Genomic DNA, 21,637 nt, shown 5'->3' with positions numbered 1-21,637 from the left:
AGCCTCAAGTTCATGTTCCCTTTTCTTGAAATAAAAAAGCTTTTTGAAGCTATTAAACTAACTAGTTTCATCAACCTACAAAATAATAGTGGGTCAAAAGATGAAGTTTTATGACTTCAAATTAGTGTTATTTGATTACATGTACTCCTAATTATAATTAGCCTCAAGTCCATTGAACATTTAAAATCTGGAATGAAAATATTAAAACTCCTTAAAATGTATTTACATAGCATGCAGCCTACTCAACATTGAGGAAATAAACATAAATTAAAATCTCAAACTCAATGCTAAAATATAACAAACTTTATTTGAGAGTTTCATTCCTTATCTTATTCAAGTGGCAGGTAGGATGGATTCCTGTATAAGGTGTATATTTCAATTCATTCATTAAAATAGACCACTTGTTTTTGTCAAGCAAAACTGCATTTTATGGTCTGTGTAGTCACCTAATGGTCAATTTCAGTAACTGCAGTAAACAGTACTGTCAGAAATACATAAAATCCCAGGAGACAAGCTCCAGAGCTGGCTTTTTTCCTTGATTTGGCCTAAATAGGTACTTTCTTTCTATATAAGTATTGAATTTCAACTGGGTCTCTACAGAACATTTTCTTTTGTTGCTGAATACAACACAACTTGAGAAATCTTAAACAAGAAAATTAGTCTTAGATGGTGTACCTAAGGTCTTCCATACTGTGGCTGTTTTTCATACAGTGGGTGTTTTCATCAGTAATTACAGTCTTGTGAAGTAGGTTTACATTAAAGCTGGCATGGCTCCATATGTGCTGAGAAACATGTTCAATTAGGTTGCTGCTATATACATAAAGAATTGCTATTTGGTGCCATTATCTATAGGCAAATGATTTTCATGCTGTCTACACTATCATGATTATTTCCTCACTTCCTGATTCCGTGCTTCTGATCTTGGTTGGAATGTGGTTAGTAAAAGGTTTTTTCCAACCTGATTGTGGTTTTGTTTGGGGGTTTTTTTCTTTCAGATAGCTCCAATGCTACCATAAATAACTTCCTTAGGGAAGGAAGTTTCCATATTTTAAACTTTAAAAGTTCCATTTATTTTTCGTAAAGCCAATTACTTCTTTTGCTAAAAGGGGGGAAAATTGCCTTATGGCTTTAAATCTAGACTTAATTACCCATCTTTCAAACAAACATGTTCAGCTTAGACACTCCACCATGGAAAAATTCCCGACTTTTGTTAAAAAAAGTCTTAGTAAATACGTATGGCTTGAAAGGAAAAATAAGAGAAAACATCCTATCCCTTTGCACAGTTTGCAAAGTGTACATATTTACATTTTTCTATGTTTTGATCAGTTATGCTGACTTTTTTTTTCTTCTTTAAAATAATAATTATTTTATAGGATGGCTCTGAAAGGGGATGAGATGCTGGAGAAAACTATGATGATATAAAAATAATTAATAAATGCGTTTTAAGAAAGATGCTTCTTAGATTTTATGTTTATTTTATATTCAGTATTTTTGGAGATATGTAAATGATTTTATTAAGATTCTTCCTAGGATGAATAAATTAATGTGATGCTTGATGGCTATGTGACTCTGTGCAAGTTATTTATCCTTTCAGTGGTCTAAGTAGCTTCAGGAAATATAAGTGCAAAGAAGGTGCTGACCTGAAATGGTAGACTTTCCTCAATTCCAAATCCCCTCAACTAATAAAATCATAGATCTAGACCCCTAGTCCTAGGCTTACCTACATCTAGAATTGACTGAATGTAGTTCTTGTCCATAAAGTTTATAGATAGTCTGTGAAGAAATACCAAATTAAACATTTTTTACAGATATAAACATATTACTAATGTTCTTATTCTTAGAAGTATAACTTGTTACAGAAAAATAATTAAATCTGCCTGCATTAAGAACTAGTCTTAAAATACAATCAAAATGTGATCAAATTCAATTCAACAAGCATGCATTAAAATGTCTCATATGTTGGGCACAACATAAGGTACTATGGACATTTCTCAAGAAGCTTACATTCAACTGAATGGGAATAACATGTACACAGAGAAGTAATTACAAAGTAAAGATAAAGTATTTTCAAAAAAGATAGAATGGCACTAACAACTAGGGAACAGTAATGACCTCCTTTTGTGAGTAGCATGTGGGTTAAAATTTGAATGGAACTAGGGATTCCAAATAGTGGGGGTTAAGACAGAGAGCACTTTCTGTATGAAAAGCAAATTTCTCTCAGGAGGTAGGCAATATTAGGTTAATACATTAAGTAGAAGGGGAGAGTATAACAACCCCTAGCTACCATAACCACTGTTTTAGGGTCAAATTATTAAGCCACTCAAAAATATAATTTTGTTCTTTTTCCCTTTGACTGTGAAACTATTCAGACAGATGCTGAAAAGCTGTTGCCTATGATCCCATGCTCTTGTCTTTGTCTCAAGGCCAAATGAAATCTTATGCTTTTAATCAGACAGCATTTCCCAATTACCAGCTCTCCACTTGCTTCTTCCCACACCCCTATCCTTCCATTCCCAACACAGACAATAAAATTGTGTATTTGGCAAAGGTTTCGGGTTACTTTCATTGCTTCTGCTCCCAAGAAAGTTAAAATGAGAATTTCATATGATTTTTAAAAGTCAAAAGGACAGTTCAGTATTTCCTTACCTTGTAAGATGGCAAGAAGCACAAAATTCCTTGGCCCACTGTTTGGCACACAGACAAAAGAAGCGCTCCAACTTCATCTTGGAATGCAAAGGTCTCTGTGTGCTGGAAGGTGGCACAGAGATTCCGCCCTTTGGGACCTGACCCAATAGTGCCAACCCAAACCTATTATGTGAAAAATTCTGCATTAGAAGTGTGCTTAAGCCAGGCAGAAAAATAAGCATTTTAAAAATGTTTTATTTTATTTTTGATTTATAGAATAAAACAAGCATTTCTGTAATATAGTATAATAAAAGATGATTGCATATGAAACACCAAATCTATTATGTATAATTTGCTATTCCTTTTAAATATACAGCAAAATTATCATGTAAATTCCACCCCCCTCCCCCCATCGGCCCTAGAGATGGCTACCATTAGAGACACACACACATGCACATGGTACCCATGTGCACATACATACTACATAGACATCTATGTAAAAGAATTTATCAAGATCCTTAAGGAACTATTAAGACCGCTAAAGGAAATCAAGCAGTACCTAATAAATTTACTTAAAAGCTGCTGAGTTTATTATCTTTATATTGGATTTGAAGACGAAATTGAGTTTATAGAAGTTTGTTGAGTCTGTGTAGCTTTAGGAAATGTTTATAATCTTAAATGTTAGCTCCCTGAGTATAGAAGCTATCTAACTTCTTATTTACTGTCTAAGACTTTGCAATATCTCATATACAGTAGATGTTCCAACAAATAACAATGAATGAATGAATAATAGAATCATAAAATTCAGAATTGGAAGAGCCTCTTGAGATGAGCCATTTCAAAGGTTCTTAATCTTGTGACCCATGTATTGCAACATAATGGGTTTCCTTTGTTAATCCTATACATGTTATTTTATTCAATAAAGGGGTCTAAAAGCTCCACCAGATTGCTAAAGAGATCCAGGACTCATTAAAGGTTAAGAATTAGGACAGGTAGATAGCACAGTGGATAGAATACCAACTCTGGAGTCAGAAGGACCCAAGTTCAATTCCAGCCTCAAATACTCAATACTTCCTAGCTGTGTGACTCTGGGCAAGTAACTTGACCCCAAGTGCTTCAAGGAAAAAAAAAAGATTAAGAATCTCTGATCCAGTCCAATCCATACCCCAAAAAGAATTTCCACTATAACACATCCAGTGAAAAGTTGTTCATTCTATCTACCTGGCAATGGGAGAATTAGATGAAACCAGATTACTTGCCAAGTATGATTTGCTACAACTAATCCACATGAATCCAAATTATTTCCACTTCCCTCACACTAGAAAAATCTGTGCTGACCAGTCATGGGGATTTAGCACCACTACACATTTTAAGTCCCTTCCAAGTTAACTGTAGCCACATATACCTACTGGCCTTAACATGCTGAGACAGAAAGAAGGGATGCCATTGAGAGCTATCGAGAAGAAACAAGATAAATTTTGTAATTTATTGAAAATCCTACTGGTTAAAAAATATTTTGCAACTCTTTTCAAGTACACTCAGCTCATTCTAATAATCACTATAAGATTTTGTTCTTACCACCTTTCAGAACATTCTTGCATATCTAGTTCTACATAAGAGTAACTATTTCTAGCATTCAGGTATTTCTCTTTATATATACATGAGGATCCATACTTTATAAATACCCATGGATGTAATATAAATACCCTAGCCACATTACCTTCTTGCTTCACATCAGGCATGAGGAAGAGGAAAAAACTAAGGCAGTGGGCAGCTGGGGTGGGAACAGGAGTGTGATGCAAGACATGTCTCCTTGGATTGGGGAAACGTGTTCCCAGAGTTGTCAAACTTCTCTCTAAGGGCTGGAGAGCTACTAGCCAATTAGAGGGCATGGCTACCTCAATGAAGAAATTTCCCTCAAAGGCCAAGTTCCAATCATACAGCAGAACATTTATGGGTATGAATATTCATATAAAAAAATAATACCTGAAAGAATGATGGTTTTGTAGAAAAAAACTGAAATAGAACTCTTAGGATGAGAAAGTGTACCTATGTTAAATTTTTATTCCAAGGCAAATAGGAATTGTTAGATTTTTTTTTTTTTTATTCTGGTCTATTGCTGGTATATTACACAAAGAATTAAAACAGAATTTTCAGATCATATGAAGTTTATAGAGCTTTATGTTTTTGCCTCAGAGAACAGAATTTATCACATTTTGTTGTCTCTTAAGAGGTAAATAGTATTCTTTTTTAACAACATTTTATTTTTACACAATTATGTCAAGATAATTTTAATCATTCCTTTTTATAAGATTTTGAGTTCCAGATTTTACTCTTCTCCTCCCCTTTTCCTTAAAGGACAGGCAATTTTATATAGGTTACATATGTGCGATTATGTAAAAAGTATTTTCATCTTAGAAAAAATAAAAAAGTAGGCTGCAATCTACATTCGGAATCCATCAGTTCTTTCTCTGGATGTGAATAATTAGCATTCTTCTTATTCTTAAATTAGAGTAAAATTTCTTCTCATATAACTTCAATTGACACCTAGATCAGTTAAGCAGGAATTCAATTTATAATAAAAGTCTTAGAAACTTCATAAACATAAAAAAGAAAATACTAACCTGTGAGTTCTGAATGACATGATTAGCCTCTAGTTGGATAGCAAATGTCACACCAAGTTCAGATGAAAAAGATTTCATTGGTGACAGAGTACCAGATGTCAGAACAATTGTGCGTATATTACATGTAATATCAGAAAAGGCCTATAAAGGGAAATATTAGTTGTATGAAATTGTGATCAAATGGATCAAATATTATCATCTAATTCTTTGAGCAATTATACTAATTATAATAAGCTTACCACAGCTGGATTCAAGCACCAAAAATTTAGCACATTGACTGCCATTTTTTGCCTAGAACGTTTCTTATTTTTAGGTAAAACAAAGAAACCATTTTTATCTGGAATATCATTCTGGCTTGTCCAAGAGTAAGTTTGCTGTATAGCAACTTTGTAATCATCTGCAAACCTAAATAAAAAGCAACCAATAATCAGACTTTGTTTTTTAAAAACTTGCAATATTTATCACCAATATCTGAACAGATTATAACAACCAATTACATTTACAGTCAGTTATAAGTCACATTCATATGAGGGTTTAAATTTTGCAAAATATTTTCTCACAACAGCCCTGTACATTAGATATTATAAATATTATTATTCCAATTTCATAGAAGAGAAAACTAAAGAGGTTAAATGATTTTCCATTATCAAAGATAATAGGGATGAAAATGGCTAAATCTACTCAATTGAAATAAAGTGCTTTTTCTACCATTCTACACTCTCATTCAAAAATCTCAGCTTCATAATTTTTCCCACTACCAATAAGAGAGTCTATAAAATTTTAGCAGATAAGCTACAATTTCACAGATTTTTAGAATTAAAGTAAATCTCAGAAATTAATCCAAGGATTCTTAACCTAGGCCCCAAAGACCACCAACTAGATCTATGAATAAATTTCAGAGAGTTCATGAACTTGGAAGAGACATAAAACACATATTATTTTCATTAACCACTATCTAAAATCTAGTATCCTTTTTGCCTTTTAAAAATATTATTCTAAAAGGGGTCCATAGATTCATCAAACTGTCAAAAAAGATTAAAAAAAAGATGTATAGAATAATTTTACATATAGCTATTTATTTGTCTAATGATAGTCATTTCTAAAGTAAAGGAGGAAAGAAAAAGAAATTTACATAATTTTGTTGTAAATTTGAAAGAAACAGCAAGTTGTACAAAAAACCCTTATATTATTTCAGAAACTCACAACATTCCTCTGGTATAAGTGCTATTATTACCAGTTTTCCATATGTCAAAACCGAGATTGAAAGAGATTAAGTGACTTGCTTGAGTTGACACAGCTAATATCTGAGGCAAGATTTTAATTCAGTTTTTCTTGGCTTCAAATCCATCAATGGTCTGGAGTTACAGTTGGCCATTGCATTGATCAGAGTTCGTAAATGTTTCAGAGTAGTTTTTATTTAGAATACTGCTGTTACTGTATAAATTGTTCTCCAGGTTTGACTCACTTCATTCTTGTATCAGTTCAAAAAAGTTTTCTCAGGTTTGTCCAAAATTATCTCTCATCATTTCACAAGGCACTATAATAATACTCTAGCATTCTGAATAGGAGCATCTCAAGCCAGGGTGAACTCTGGCAACTAGAGATTAGAAGAGATTAGCTAGGAAAAGAGCTAATTTTCCTATGTGACTATAAAGGTGGACAAGGCCAAGTGGTATACCACTCAGTGCAGCAGGAGCCATACCAGAAGACAGAGGCAACTCAGTTCCTGGAGGCCAGTGTGGAGGACTATGACAAAGTCTGAGACCAATGGAGCATACCACTGGGGCTTGTCAGAAGTACAGCAGGGAACAAAACCAACTCTCAAATGGGGATCATTTAAGAAGAAAGAAAACTGCCGCTGGCTGAGGCAAAATCCTGCAATGGACCACCAGGAAACTGAAATAAAAGCCAGGGATTGAGGCAAAATTTGGGGCCTAGAATCAGTCACACCATTCAGGCTAGCCTGCACGGGCACAGGATCAAAGACAACCCAAAGTAACCAAGAGTGTCAGAGGAGAGCAGCCTAAGTACAAAATTCTGGTGTAAGAACTAAAAATGAAAACGTGAGTAAAGAGAGGGGAAAAACCCTTAACAACAAAAAATGTGCGTTATTTGAAGCAGAAATCTAAACTTCAAGAGTACTAATCATTTAATCCTAGAGAACTGGTGGATAAAACAACAAAATCATAGAAACAATAAATTGTTTAATTAAAGACAATGAAATAATTTGACAATATGTCAAAACTTTGGGATGAAGCCAATGCAATCCTTTGAAAGAAAACATATCTCTAAACACTTTCATCAACAAAAGAAAGAAAAATAATTCAATAAATTGAACATGTAATTTTAATTTATAAAAGCAACAAATCAATCTGATAAAAAAAAAAAAAGAAAAAATTAAACTGCCAATATCAAAAATGAAAAGGGGGCTTTAGTTGACTACTTGATTAAGGCTTTTCGTTTTCTTTTCCAAGTTAATTCTCTTTATTATGATTTCCTCCCCCCTCCCGAGCTCTAATCTCACTCATAATTTCATTTTTTATCTCTTCTTTCATTTCTTCCACTATTAGTCTGTCTAGCCACAAAATATTTAAATATTTTTCTCTGAGGTTTTACTAATAGGTTTTGTGGAGTTGCTCTCTTCTTCTGGGTTTATTTCTTGAGTGTCTTAACTCTGAGCAAGTCATAATTTTGTCTGGTTTTTTTTTTTCTGTTTACTCACATTATCAGCCATCACATTGGCTAAGATCACAACAAAGGAAATGACAATTGTTGGAATGGCTATGAATGGATAGGTGCACTATTGTATTGTTATAGTGTTATGATGTGATCTGACTATTCTGGATAGCAATTTGAAACTAAAATTAGCAATTTGGTAACAAAATATTACTAAACTCTGCATATACTTTGATCAAATAATAAACATCTCTAGTTTTATAAGACAAACAAATCAGAGAAAGAAGGAATGATTCCCACTTGTACCAAAATATTTCTATTAGAACTTTTTGTTGTAGCAAAGAACTAGAAATAAAGTGAGTATTCATCAAATGGGGAACGGTTGAACAAATTATGGCCCCAAAATATAATGGAATATTATTTAATTATAAGAAATTATAAAAAATAAGAGACCAATTCAGAGTTCTATAAACTGACAGAGTGAAGTGGCCAGAACTAAGAGAACAATTTATATAATGACTATATCACTGAAATAGTAAACAACCATGAAACTTTTAAGAACTCTGATCAATGCAATGACAGGTCACAAGTCTAAAAGTCATGAAGGTGAAACATTTTGACAGAGGTGATAGACTCAAAGTACAGAATAAAACATTCATTTTCAGACATTAAAGTCATAGAAATTGCTTCAACTTTGCTACTGGTTACCTCCCTAATACTCTCAGTAGCTTCTGGCCTATACTATTCTGGTTGGTTTTCTAGAGGTCTTTGGACCAACCTTTGTTTCAGCTGAGTAATCACCACAAGAATATCCAGGGATAAAGTCCAAATGCTTTTTTGTCTCCTTCATAGTCTGTCTCCTTGTCTGGGGCCTGGGCTAGCTTTCTGGAGGCCTTTCAGACAGACCTTGGTCACAGTGGAGAAATGAAGGAGGACAGGCCAGCCACCAAGATGGTGGGAAATGGAGTGAATGTCTCTTGTCCAGTTCTTGTTGGCTCTTATATACTCTATTATAATTATATCATCGTAGGTGTCAATCTTGTATAATAGATGTCAATCTTGTAGAACTATATTAAGTACTTTAATCACCATGCTAAACTATATAACCATTGTCTTATCAATTCCATCAAGTTAACACCTTGTTGTAAGAATCCTTGTTTTAAATACATTTCTCCAGAGTTCTGCCCCATTACACTAGCTCTCTGATTGGAAGGCTAGAGTGCAAAGGAAAAACAAATTCCTAGTTTTCCTTTACATAGGGTTCAACCTTCCAGACATGTTTTTGTCAACAGTTCCTCTGCTTGATTTTCACTGTGCCTCTGTACTAGCTACCCTCTGTCATAATCCATTTTCCCCCTTTCAATTAGGCAATCCAACAGAGTGCCAGACCTAGAATCAAGAAGGCCTGAGTTCAAATATATCCTCAGACACATACTAGCTATGTGATCCTGAGCATGTCATTTAACTTCTATTTGCCTCAGTTTTCCCATGTATAAAATGATAATAATAGCACTTACCTCTCAGGGTTATTGTGATAATCAAAGAAGATAATATTTGTAAATTACTTGGCATATAGGGAATGCTATGTAAATGTGAGCTATTATTATTAATGTTCTTCTTGTCTTCTGTAAAATTGTAAGCTCCTTGAGAACATAGGCTTTCTTTTTCTTATTTGTATTCCCAGCACTTAGGACAGTGTCTGCCACATAATGGGCATTTAATCAATGAGTACTATATCAGATACAGAAAATGTGGCTTTGTTTTCATGGTTACACTTATATGTTACAGGATAGGGCAGCATTTGGTGTTTTTTGATGAATGAGAGTTTGAGAGGCTGTGATATTTATATTTTAAAAAGGAAAAGAAAGACGAATTTAAGTCAATGAAGTATTAAGAAATATAAAGAAGAAAGCAGAAGGATAATCAGGAGCAACAACAAACAGGACAATGTTGTATCTACTGTGATTAAAATAAAATATGTACAAATTCAATTTCATAGGGATTCCTCCTTTTCTATTCCTCATTAAGTAAATGTTCATATTTGTTGATATTTATTAAGTTTATGATAATGAAAAAAATAATATTTTAAAGCATTTATGAAAAAGTACATTTTAAAAAATAAAAGCATTTATGAAACATACCCAAAGTTCACAGAATCTTATTCAATAAAAATGTTTATAAGGAGAAAAACAGAAATGATCTCCACTAACCTGCTATTCTGCCTAAAAAGATAGTCCAGTACCATAAAAAGTCCTTTGAGCATAATCTGAGTCGAAGGACTAACAATAGGTATTTCTCTGACTTGCTCTTTACCATTATGTGATGTGATTTTTTCTTCTTTTTGAAGCACAGCAGTAAAATGACCCTATAACAGATAAATAGAACATAAACAATCTTTCAGAAAAAAAAGAGTTCAGTATCAATCTTATTTCATATGGTCACATACAATCTAGATAAATATTACAAATTGTTTACTGAATTTTTGGACTAAATTCCAACAATGGCACCATAGTCTGACTACATATGAAGAACCAAATTCTCCAAAGGATTAGTTACTTCCTAAGAGTTGGTTAGGCCATTAGAGGCTCATTAATTCTTCAGATTGTCATGACCAGCTGAAGTCCCAAAGTAAAACACTAACTAGATATGTACTAAATGATTCTCTTGAATCATTGAAGGGGTTAAAGGATCTTAGCAACTTCCAGAGAACACTTAGGCACTAAGAAGATTTTGATTCATGGAAGGGTGATGAATATAAGTAAAGTATTATATTTATTCAGAGAATACATTGCCCAACTAACCCACTACATCATAATAACATGAACCTTGTATTCACAAAATGAATTTCACTAAATGTCATAAGACATCCCACCTGTAATACTGAAAAGGTAGCAGCAGTTATGCCCATTTTGTAGAAGTGAGAGATCATTTCGTTTCCACTCCACACTTTATAGGATGATTCATAATCTCTTTCTTCAAGATGTTCAGCATTTTCCTGTAACCAACTAGAATAAGAAAAAAATTAAAATAAACTAAACAATAACTCTAATAGGCAGTATCACTCTTTTTGCATATTACTTTAGCAAAATGGGGAATGGGGATAGCTTAAGGGAAAGATAGGAAGTTCTGTTTTGGACATGTTGAGTTTAAGGGGTCTGCTAGACATTCAGTTTAAGATGTCTTAAAGGCAAGTGGAGATACAAATTCTTATATAAAATGATCTGAAACATCAAATACTAATCTCAAGGCAGCACTGCAAAGTAACCAGAAATGCTGCCTTGTAAAATAAAAATTAACTTCCTACAAATCCTGTATATGAGTTTTCCTCCCCTTACTAGCAGAGATTTCTAAATGAAAATCTTAAGCTAAAGAACATCAGACTATACATTTAGTTTACACTACAGAATAGTTCTGAAGTATGTGGGGTATTGGGAGGTATCACAGTTCCTGCTCTTGAGGCATTTTAATGGACAAAAACTATTATTACAAAGTTTACTTCGCAACTAATCATTTTATTGCCTAATTCTAAATGATTGATTAGTTTTATTTATCTTTGAAACTCCTTAAAGAAAAAAGAAAAAAAAGTTAAGTAAGCAAACCATCCAAGAATAAGCAAGGTTAAATTTTCCAAATAATTTTTCATGCATCATGGAAAGCATTCCAAGTGAAATTCCAAAAGTGACTCTTTGAAATGAAAATACATGTGGTCCATATTATTACAAGCATTAGTTACAGTATTACATAAAACCAAAACATTTTATTTGACATCAAAAGCCAAATAAAATTTTCCCCCAACAACAACAAAAAAAAAGCAAAGATCTTTTGAGAAATATATTTTGTCCAAGAGGAGAAACAGGGAGAATGATTTGTTTGTAAAATTAAATTACTATATACACATACATGGGTCTATCTAACTAGAGGTATGTCTTAGAAACCAACATAACAGCATGCATTTTGTATAAGAATTTTTTTGGGCTAATTGATATTAACTTGTCCAATGTCTACTAAACAGATAGTATCATATTGAGTTCTTTCAATAATATGAATAATTAAGACCTTTATGGGGACAGGGGAAACTATTTGAACTCACTAATGTTAAGCCTTACTATATGTTACTCCCTTCTCACACTTTTTCTTCCCCTCTTTCTTTCACTTTCTTCTCTCATCCTCTGTTGTGGCCCCAGGTATTCTAGAACCCATTCATACAATTTAAGTCCCACCTAGCATCACAGGCAGCACTCTCTCCCCAAACTTTTGTACCTCATTCCTTCCCAAAGCCAGGACCACCCAGAATCCATCTAGGTGGCTTTACTACTTGCAGAGCATAGGTGATATGGCTGTCACTAATTCTATTCCTTCCGATATGATGGAGTGATAAACTTTACTACCTGCCAGATAATGACCTTCTAAGGTCCTATTTACCCTGCCTGTGCACTTTGCAGAGCCCCACTATTGTCATCTGTACTACTGACATACAAAAGATATTAATAAAAATGTTTTTAAAAATAAAAATATAGCATAAAATAAAAAAAAAATTTTAAAGGAAACATTAACTTATTCCACTTAAAAAAACAGTTTTCTTACTTTATGAGGCTATAGCACACAGCTCGAAGGGGTTCATGATTTTTCTTCCTTATATTATTGCTGACCATGATATCTAATTCATCTCGGGCAAACCTAAGTTGGACTTCTGTAACACTGTAACTGGCTGACTCACGTGCGCATTCCTCAATATTATGGGCTTCATCTAAAATGATGATCTGCTCTTTCAGATTGATATCCATCTATAACAGAAAACAATTTTCCTGTAAAACATTATGAAATTGACTCTTTAATTTAATCAGTAGTCAGAGGACTGTTTTTGCTTCACCCAGTTTTTAGTCAACAGAAGCATGCACAATTGTGTAAAAAATTGATTTTCCTAGGGTTTATATAACTTCTGCATTATTGAAGCCAACTAACTTTTCTTTACTGAATTCTTCATACGTAACAATATCACAATATTTATAACAGCACAATAACTGTCATCTAGAGGTCTCAAAACCTTTTGCAAATATATGAAACCACCAACTATCTGTGAAGAACCTCTTGTGTAGAAGACATCATATTAGAAGCTGAGAGGAATATAAAATCTTCTAAGCTCCTTGAGTTCAGGGACCCTATTTCTTTTAAGAAGTTTACCATTATTTGGGGGCACAATTGAATAAAAACAAAACAAAACGTGAAATGTAAAATAGCTAAACAAGACAAAATGGTGGACAACAATCACAAGACAACACATAATCAACTGTCAAATGAGAGGCAGGGACTATAAATGTATGCAGAGGAAAGTAAGAACCTTGTAGCCAGAAGAAGTTAGGGAAAGCTTTCAGGAGGAGATATTTTAATTCATCCTCAAAAAAAGAGAGTCTGAGAGAAAGAGAGAAGAGAAAACAGAAGTAGGAGATGTCTTAAGCAAAGCAAAGGGAAAATAAAGAACAAGGCATAATTAAAGATTTGTCAAAGTAGACAAACAAAATCAAGCAGAAAGATCAGGCAGGAAATGTATATTGTAATCAGACTAAAGAGGGCCTAACATGCCAAGCTAAGGAAACTATTTTATACAAAGTAGGCAAACAGAAAAGGTTTTCAATAGGAAGTTACATAAAAAGGGCTGAAAACTGAGTACTACAAGAGATAAATGTAAGCTATCTACATTTTAAAACTGAGGGAACAGCAAAACTGATAACAAAAGAATTTGCACACATCAAAAAAGTCAGTAGCAGCAACAAGAATTCCAAATTTCTCATGCTCCATCATGCTATAACCATTACCTATATCACTTGATAAGGAAAACTAGATAGCATAAATACATATAATATATACTACATAAAAACATTTCTCAAAAGCTCCCAATGTATATCAGCATAAATCATACTGAGTGGCTTTATAAATTGTTTCATTTTTATTGTACACTAGTTGTATTCTCATTGCAGACACTGGATTCATAAGATTCCTTATCCCTTTAATTTAAAATATCTTTACATTTAAATAAGTAGTTTTTATTAATTTCAGGAATTAGTTACTTCTAATTAGTAATTACTGGTAATCCTAATGTGCTCATCTATTTACCTAAATTAAACATTGAACAGAACAATGGACAGGCTGAAATTAAATAAAAAACACTGAAGATATTTCTTAGATCACTTAAATCCCTGTTAGTAAAAAAATGGTTTTTTAAATCATTACATTTATACTTACACTTTCCCTTATTTGTGAATCTAGGAGATAGTTGTAGGGACAGAACACAATGTCAGCATCTTGCATTAGTTCTCTAGCTGCATAATATGGACAGGCCTTTAGCTTTTTTCCCAGGCCCACAAGATCTTCTATATCCCAGGCCCTGTGCATCCCTAGTAAAGTCTGTAGAACATGTTGTTCACTAATTTTATGGACACCGTGATTGAAATAACAGGATTTACCCTAAAAATAAATACATATTATTGAAAAATTAGCCAATATTGTAGTAGCAATAAAAAACAAACAAAAAAGTGTCCCCCAAACCCAAAACTTATTATCCCTCCCCCAGGCATAGGAATATATATTATCAAATTACAAAGAAATTAGCAACAACAATTTTTTAACGAGGGACTTGTTTTTGATCTCTCAAATTACCTAAGAGCCTAAGACCTAGGAATCCACAATTAAAACACATTTTTTCCAGATCTACAATTTCATTTTTCTGAGAAACTGCTACTATAACAATTCTCTCTACAATTTATCAAAAACTTATCCCCAACTCACATCTTAGAGAATTACCTAGGGCATTGAGATGTTAAGAGATTGATTTGTGATAGCCACAAACCTAATATATGCCAGAGACAATAATTGAATCCCATCTTCCTGCCTCAAGAACTGCTCTTTGTCTACAACATCATATTGCCTCTCTTTCCACATACTTTTCATAATACTTAATAATGATTGGTCAACAGGAGATCATTATATACTTCAACAACAATACTATATGATGACCAGTTCTGATGGACCTGGCCATCCTCAGCAATGAGATCAACCAAATCATTTCCAAAGGAGCAGTAATGAACTGAACCAGCTACGCCCAGAGAAAGAACTCTGGGAGATGACTAAAAACCATTACATTGAATTCCCAATCCCTACATTTTTGCCCACCTGCATTTTTGATTTCCTTCACAAGCTAACTGTACAATATTTCAGAGTCTGATTCTTTTTGTACAGCAAAATAACAGTTTGGTCATGTATACTTATTGTGTATCTAATTTATATTTTAATATATTTAACATCTACTGGTCATCCTGCCATCTGGGGGAGGGGGGGGGGTAAGAGGTGAAAAATTGGAACAAGAGGTTTGGCAATTGTTAATGCTATAAAGTTACCCATACATATAATCTGTAAATAAAAGGCTATTAAATAAAAAAAAAAATAAAAAAAATAATGATTGGTCAAAAACAGCTAAATTTGCCTTGTCCACATATATTCTCTATTCAAAGGCAAGATCACATCTTTTATGTTCTCTGATATTCACCCAATGGCACCTACTAGATGGGGGGAAAAAAGTCCTCATTCAGGTGTGGAGGGGACCCTGTATCTTTAAAACATATGGCAGTCATCTAGGGTAGGGGGTGGGGGGTAAGAGGTGAAAAATTGGAACAAGAGGTTTGGCAATTGTTAACGCTGTAAAGTTATCCATGCAAATAACCTGTAAATAAAAGGCTATTAAATAAAAAAAATAAAATAAAACATATGGCAGTAGAATATGAGCTTTGTCAGATCTTATCTGGTTAGAAAGGATTCAAATATAGTACTAGAAACAGATTGTGTGTTTTATAAGGTCCAGTAGAATTACATAGAAAGATCCTCATGGCCAACAAACTGGACATTATGTCAGGGATTTTTCTGACCAAGGCAACCTAGAAATATAAAACCATAAAATGGCCCTCACTTCTTTGTGGCCCCTTTTGTGATAGCAGTAGCAGAAGAGTAGGAAGAGTGAAAAGATTCTAAGAAGAGTTGTTATATCATTCAAAAACTGTAAAAACTCTGGGTAATCTTATTGTGAGCAAATCATTATTGGTATTCTCACTGTAAATGAAGATAGAAGACAAAAAGAAGTTGCAGCGAAAGGGAAATTTAGCTCTTCTTGGAGGAGTAAATAAGAGAATTTATGGATTTATTATGTATCCACAGAAGTTAAGAAACATTATTTCATGGAACACTTGATCATCTTATATTGCAGTATTCATGAAGAGCATTTAGAAAATGACCATCATAGAAATAACTGTTGCTTATACATCTATTGCAAAGGTTGAAGAAACAGAGAAACAGAAAAACTACAAAAAACTCAATAATAGCCTCTAAATTAAGTCATGTGTACTTGAATTCAGCAATGAAAGGAGAAGGACAATATAGAACTTAAAATAGGAAATAAAAAAAGCCAAAAGTCTGCAATCTGGACAGAAACTTCATGCTTTATATTGTGAACTTTCTTCAACAAAAAGAATTAGGTAAAGAGTATTACTAAAAAAATGAAAATGGCAACATCTTAATACACAAGAAACAAATGGTGCCCAATAGAGGAGCACAACAGAGGAACTATGAATCAGTTCTCTGTGTACAATCAGACCACCAACTTAATAATTATCAAAATAAATGCCAAACTAAAATGCAAATGAGAAGATATGGTGTTCAATTAAAACAATTTCTATCTAACCCACTTAAAAAACTATTACCAATGAAAATGAAAAATGGATAAAAGAACAAACATAGAAGCTGTTAACATTTCCTAAGGAAGTTTAACCAATACAAGTTAATCTCCACATAAAGAAGACCAAAAGAACTTTTCAAGTATTTCAGTCACTTGATAATCTTCCAAGAAGAAATATAGCAGTGATAGGCAACAACAGTTTAGAATATAAACTTGTTTGTAAAATCTAACGGAGGAAAAAGTAGAAGATTATGAGAAGTACAAGGGAGCAAACAGTAGAAGCAAATTCACAGAAAGTTTATGGTGAAATCAAATGCAGCCAAAGACAATGAAAGGACAAAACTAGAAGACAAGGAACTGATGAGAAATGCAAAAGACTTGTCAAGATTGTTATAACAAATACTTATTGACAATGACAGAAGAACTACCATATTAGAAACAGAAAGGATATTTAAAAAAAAAAAAAAAAAAAAGTTAGAAGAAATTAGCTATATACAGACGAGGTCTATGATGGAGGCAACACCATTGGGAGTGTTTGGCACCTCCTGAAACAGGAGGCTTGGTTAAAAAGTATGGATATTAATGCTACTTTTTAAAAAAGAGAAGAAAAAAGAAACAAAAGAACCAGCAATAACTACCAACCCATAGGACTACATTTTCCATTTCTACATTAATCTTTATGAATAAATAGGAGAGCATATATTAAGGGCCTACTATGTGCATTATGCTAAACATTAAGTTACAAATTAAAAAAAAAAAACTTTAGAAGTCCTTATCTTCCAGGAACTTACTTTTTAAAATGAGACAATAAATATAAGAGAAGATGGCCAAGGGGTACTTTGTTCAACAGAGTCACAGAGATGAGTAGAAGAACCTCAAAGCAGTCAATCAAATGTTCTTCCCAAAAGCAACAGGGCTATTGATTTAGTTACTGTACCCACAGCAAGAAGTTAGGTCTATGTGTGAGGTGGCAATGTGCCCATGTGGATGGATTGCAGAATGGAATTTGAAAATGAAATTAAAGAATTAAAGTACCGTCAAAGGACTGACTAAATATAAAGGACTAAGTAAATTTACACTCATTCAATCCATAATCAACACAATTAGATAAAAAATTAAATGGATTAACTTTCGCAGGGACTGAGGCACGTATTTTCAAGGTACTGTGATATAAAGGAGTCAGTCCATATAGGAATAAGGTAGCAATGGTAGAGCAGATGGTAACATGGATGGATAAATGAATTAAGTAGGATGAAAATTAGTTAACACGTATATTGTGGGTATCCCTTAGTAAAAAGGGAACATATAGGAATATATGAATAAGTTGCCACATAGCACAACAGAGAATAGTACAGGAGCCATTAAATAAAGGATGTCATCCAAGAAATCTAAGATTGAAAAAGGGATGGGCCAATTATATAGCAAAAGGGGATGAGAAAAAAAGATAGATTGGTCATGTGCCCTCTTCAAAAGATATAAAAGAAGGCCCCAAACACTTTGGATACATCACTCAGGTGATGTATCTGCAATAAACACGTTCAAGGATTTTAAGAATGAGAAGATATACAAAGATTATATATATATATGTCACAAGATTCCCTCCTTTCTGCCCCTCCTTCCCCAGGAGTGGGGCTAAAGAAAAAATATGTTTACTAGCTTAATTTAAAGTTTTTTAATTTTAAAAAATATAGAAAAAAACAAAAAATGAAAAAGGTACCAGTGTAAAGAATGTCTACCATGATAAGATAATAGATCCATAATTTGCTTAGAAGAATTACATATTTTTAACCTATATTGGATTGCTTGCTGTCTTAGGGGAGAGGGGTGAGAAGAGAAAAACTTGCAAAACAAGATTTTACAAAGGTAAATTTAAAAACTATTTTTGCATGTACTTGGAAAAATAAAATACTATTTAAAAATATTATACATCCATGAACTACGAATTAATCAATTAACTTTACCCATATCACTGAGATAGCTAGATAATACAAGACGAAAGAGCAGAAGGCTTGGAGTGAGAGAAATCTGAATTCAAATACAAGATACTTCCTAGCTATAGGACTCTGGGCAAGTAACTTCGATTTGTCTCAGTTTTTTCAACTACCAAAAAATGGGGAAAATGATAGCACCTTCATCTCAGGTTTGTTTGTTAGAATTAAATGAGATGTTTGTAAAGGGTTTAGCAGAGTGCATGGCACAAAGATGGTGCTATACATTTTGCTATTAGTATTATTACCATTTTTCTTCATATTAGAAGGGACTGCTAAGCAGGGAATTGCCATTAGTGTCTTTTGAACAACACTGAAAATAATGAAAAGTGGTCTGAAATATTTTCTACAGAGAGGACATAAATGGTTTACCTATTATCATCACTATGCCAGATAAGTATATCTAGTTATTTACAACCAAAGGAAAGATCTATTCAAAGTACATGAACTATACCCCCCCGCACCCCCCCCCCCACACACACTCACATATAAAATGTAAAGAATAGAGAATGAATAATTCATCCAAAGATACCCTTATTCGACCTGTTCGGTCTGCATTCCAGGGGTAAAAAAAATGCCTGAATACAAAGAATTACAGAATCTTCTTTGTTCGACTCATTTTCTACAAAATGTTCATTCCTCTATACTCGTGCTCTTTTTCCTACTATGTCAGCTTCCTCCTATAAAAATATTTTTTTCTTTTTAATTCCTCTCTTCTATCATCCTTTATAACTTTTCTTTCTTATACAAGAATGAATGGTTAGACTAGTTCCTACCACAGCAATAGAAAATACTGAGTTTTTACTCTTCCCTGTATATACAAAAAGATGGCAAAAACGATCACAGAACTGATAGGTACCTCTAATTTAGTAGCCCATTCCCATGCTGTAGTGGTAAGGAAAGAAGAAGGAATGTAAGATTACTACACATCAGACACTGTGTTAAGCACTTTATATACATCACCTCTTAATCCTCATAACAACTCTGGAAGGTAGGTGCTATTAGTATCTCCAATTTACAATTGAAGAAACTGAGGCAAACAGAGAGTAAGTAACCTATCTGGGGTCACGTAGCTAATAAGTTTCTCAGGCCACATTTGAACTCAGATCTTTCTGATTCCGGATCTGGTGCTCTATTGTACCATGTAATCCTTAAATTAAAAGAATTTAACTAAGATTCGGGATATCTGAGTTCTGCCACTATATAGCTGGGCAACTTTGGACAAGTCATTTTCCCTCTCTAGGGCTATTTCCCACTGTAAGATGAGGAAGTTGAACTGGATGATCTCCAGGGTCTCTTCCTAGCATTGACATTCTATATGGTTGTTGTGCAATTTAAAAAAAAAAAAAAAAAAAAAAGTCAGACATGAAAGATTTATTATGCAAACTGCACTTAAGAAAGTAACATTCATCTAATCTGCCTTTTAACCATCTTCGTAGTCTCTTGTCCACTGGTCTTGAAAGCTAATTCATGGACAAGATGTGTACCAGGAAAGTTGCACGTACCAGGTGGATGTCTAATACATGGGAAGTTCTAGGGTTCTTTCCAGCTCTAAGACTCTATACCTTGAGGACTCTCAGCTCTCAAAGTAGCACAATGAGAAATCTCATTTTGATTGGCAAAGGGCAGCCACTCCTATACTCCTATACATTTAATTTTTTTAGTGTTTATATACCTGGATCTAATTAAATTTGTTTTCTTTAACTAAACAAAGGCTAATTTCATACAGCCAATTGACTTCTTTTTCCTGAAAAGTGCTTCAGCAAAGGAAACAGTGAACAAAAACACATGTCCTCTCTGATCAAGCCAAAAATCAGAAAGTTTACACTTTCAGGGCATTTAGACCAACACCCACACGAACACTGATAGCAAAAGCAGAAAAGCTCATCCATTTTAAGTGTAACACAACCCTAAAGAAAGGTTGTCACTGAAGTGTTATCACACTTCCAGCTCTTTTTACTCAAACTGTCAGATATCTATTTATCTTCCCACTTCGGTGAAACAAGTTCAGTAAACACAGACACCTACAGTGACAGTGTAATTGGTCCTCATTACAATACCAAATTACCCTAAAGGTCCAAGAGCAAGAAAAGCAAATGTTCAGTGTTCACACCCACCAAGTTGTGTAGGCAGGCACAGTGAGAGACAATTAACTACTAGACAAAAATAACTTGAAAATTGTAAATGCATGAAATAAATTTAAATTATATGATAGTAGGTGACAAAATAATGCTGACATTTACCAGTGTCCATAATAATGACAAAATGTCTCCAACTACTTGTATTTTTGTTATAGAAAGACTATCACCAGTTGAAAATATGTGCTATGAAATACTCGCAAAATCCCAAATGTTGCCTCTAATTACTTATTTTATAGGTGATTTCCATTATTTACTACAATTATTGAATATTCATCATAAATAAGAACAAAATCAACCATCCATGACTAAGTCTGTTGACTTCAAACTTTTGAGGGAAAGCTGATTTAAAGTCTTAAACAATGCGTATATTCCCAAATTTTTAAAGTTTAATTGATGGGACATGATTGAAGACAAAGTTAGTAACTTGATAACATTTCCATAAATGAAAGCAAAGCAATATTGTTAACATGATGCTTTTATACAAGATTTGTTATATAGCATTTTCACTCTCTCTCTTTCTGTTATTGTTTGCTTGCATTTTTGCTTTCCTTCTCAGGTTTTTTTTTCCCCCAGCTCTGATTTTTCTTGTGCAGCAAGATAATTGTATAAATATGTATACATATATTGGATTTAACATATATTTTAACATATTTAACATGTATTGGACTACCTGCCATCTGAGGGAAGGAGTGGGGGGGGAAGAGGGGAAAATATGGAACAGGTTTTGCAAAGGTCAATGTTGAAAAACATGCATATGTTTTGTAAATAAAAAGCTATAATTAAAAAAAAAAAAACTTTTGTTTTAAAAAAATTTTTTTAAACATTTAAGGAATTCTGCTGATCAATATCTAAAATTTATTGGAG

The 21,637-nt window shown here is 33.4% G+C and overlaps 1 protein-coding gene across 5 annotated transcripts in view; it reads right to left on the bottom strand.

Moving 5' to 3' along the window:
• BRIP1 (BRCA1 interacting protein C-terminal helicase 1) overlaps window positions 1-21,637 on the bottom strand; it is a 378,898-nt gene that overhangs the window by 285,943 nt on the left and 71,318 nt on the right. For all 5 annotated transcript variants that reach the window (XM_031966520.1, XM_031966525.1, XM_031966521.1 and 2 more), the window contains 7 exons: window positions 14,166-14,387; window positions 12,510-12,709; window positions 10,798-10,930; window positions 10,136-10,290; window positions 5,489-5,654; window positions 5,250-5,390; window positions 2,647-2,808 (listed from right to left, as the gene is read on the bottom strand). In XM_031966520.1, coding sequence (XP_031822380.1) covers window positions 2,647-2,808; window positions 5,250-5,390; window positions 5,489-5,654; window positions 10,136-10,290; window positions 10,798-10,930; window positions 12,510-12,709; window positions 14,166-14,387 — 1,179 coding nt within the window. The remainder of the gene's footprint in view (window positions 1-2,646; window positions 2,809-5,249; window positions 5,391-5,488; window positions 5,655-10,135; window positions 10,291-10,797; window positions 10,931-12,509; window positions 12,710-14,165; window positions 14,388-21,637) is intronic.

Source organism: Sarcophilus harrisii, chromosome 4 (genome assembly GCF_902635505.1).
Source record: "Sarcophilus harrisii chromosome 4, mSarHar1.11, whole genome shotgun sequence".
In the NCBI taxonomy this organism is placed as follows: Eukaryota; Metazoa; Chordata; class Mammalia; order Dasyuromorphia; family Dasyuridae; genus Sarcophilus; species Sarcophilus harrisii.
The sequence above is the reverse complement of the archived record's forward strand: the minus strand, read 5'-3'. Positions and strand labels throughout refer to the sequence as shown.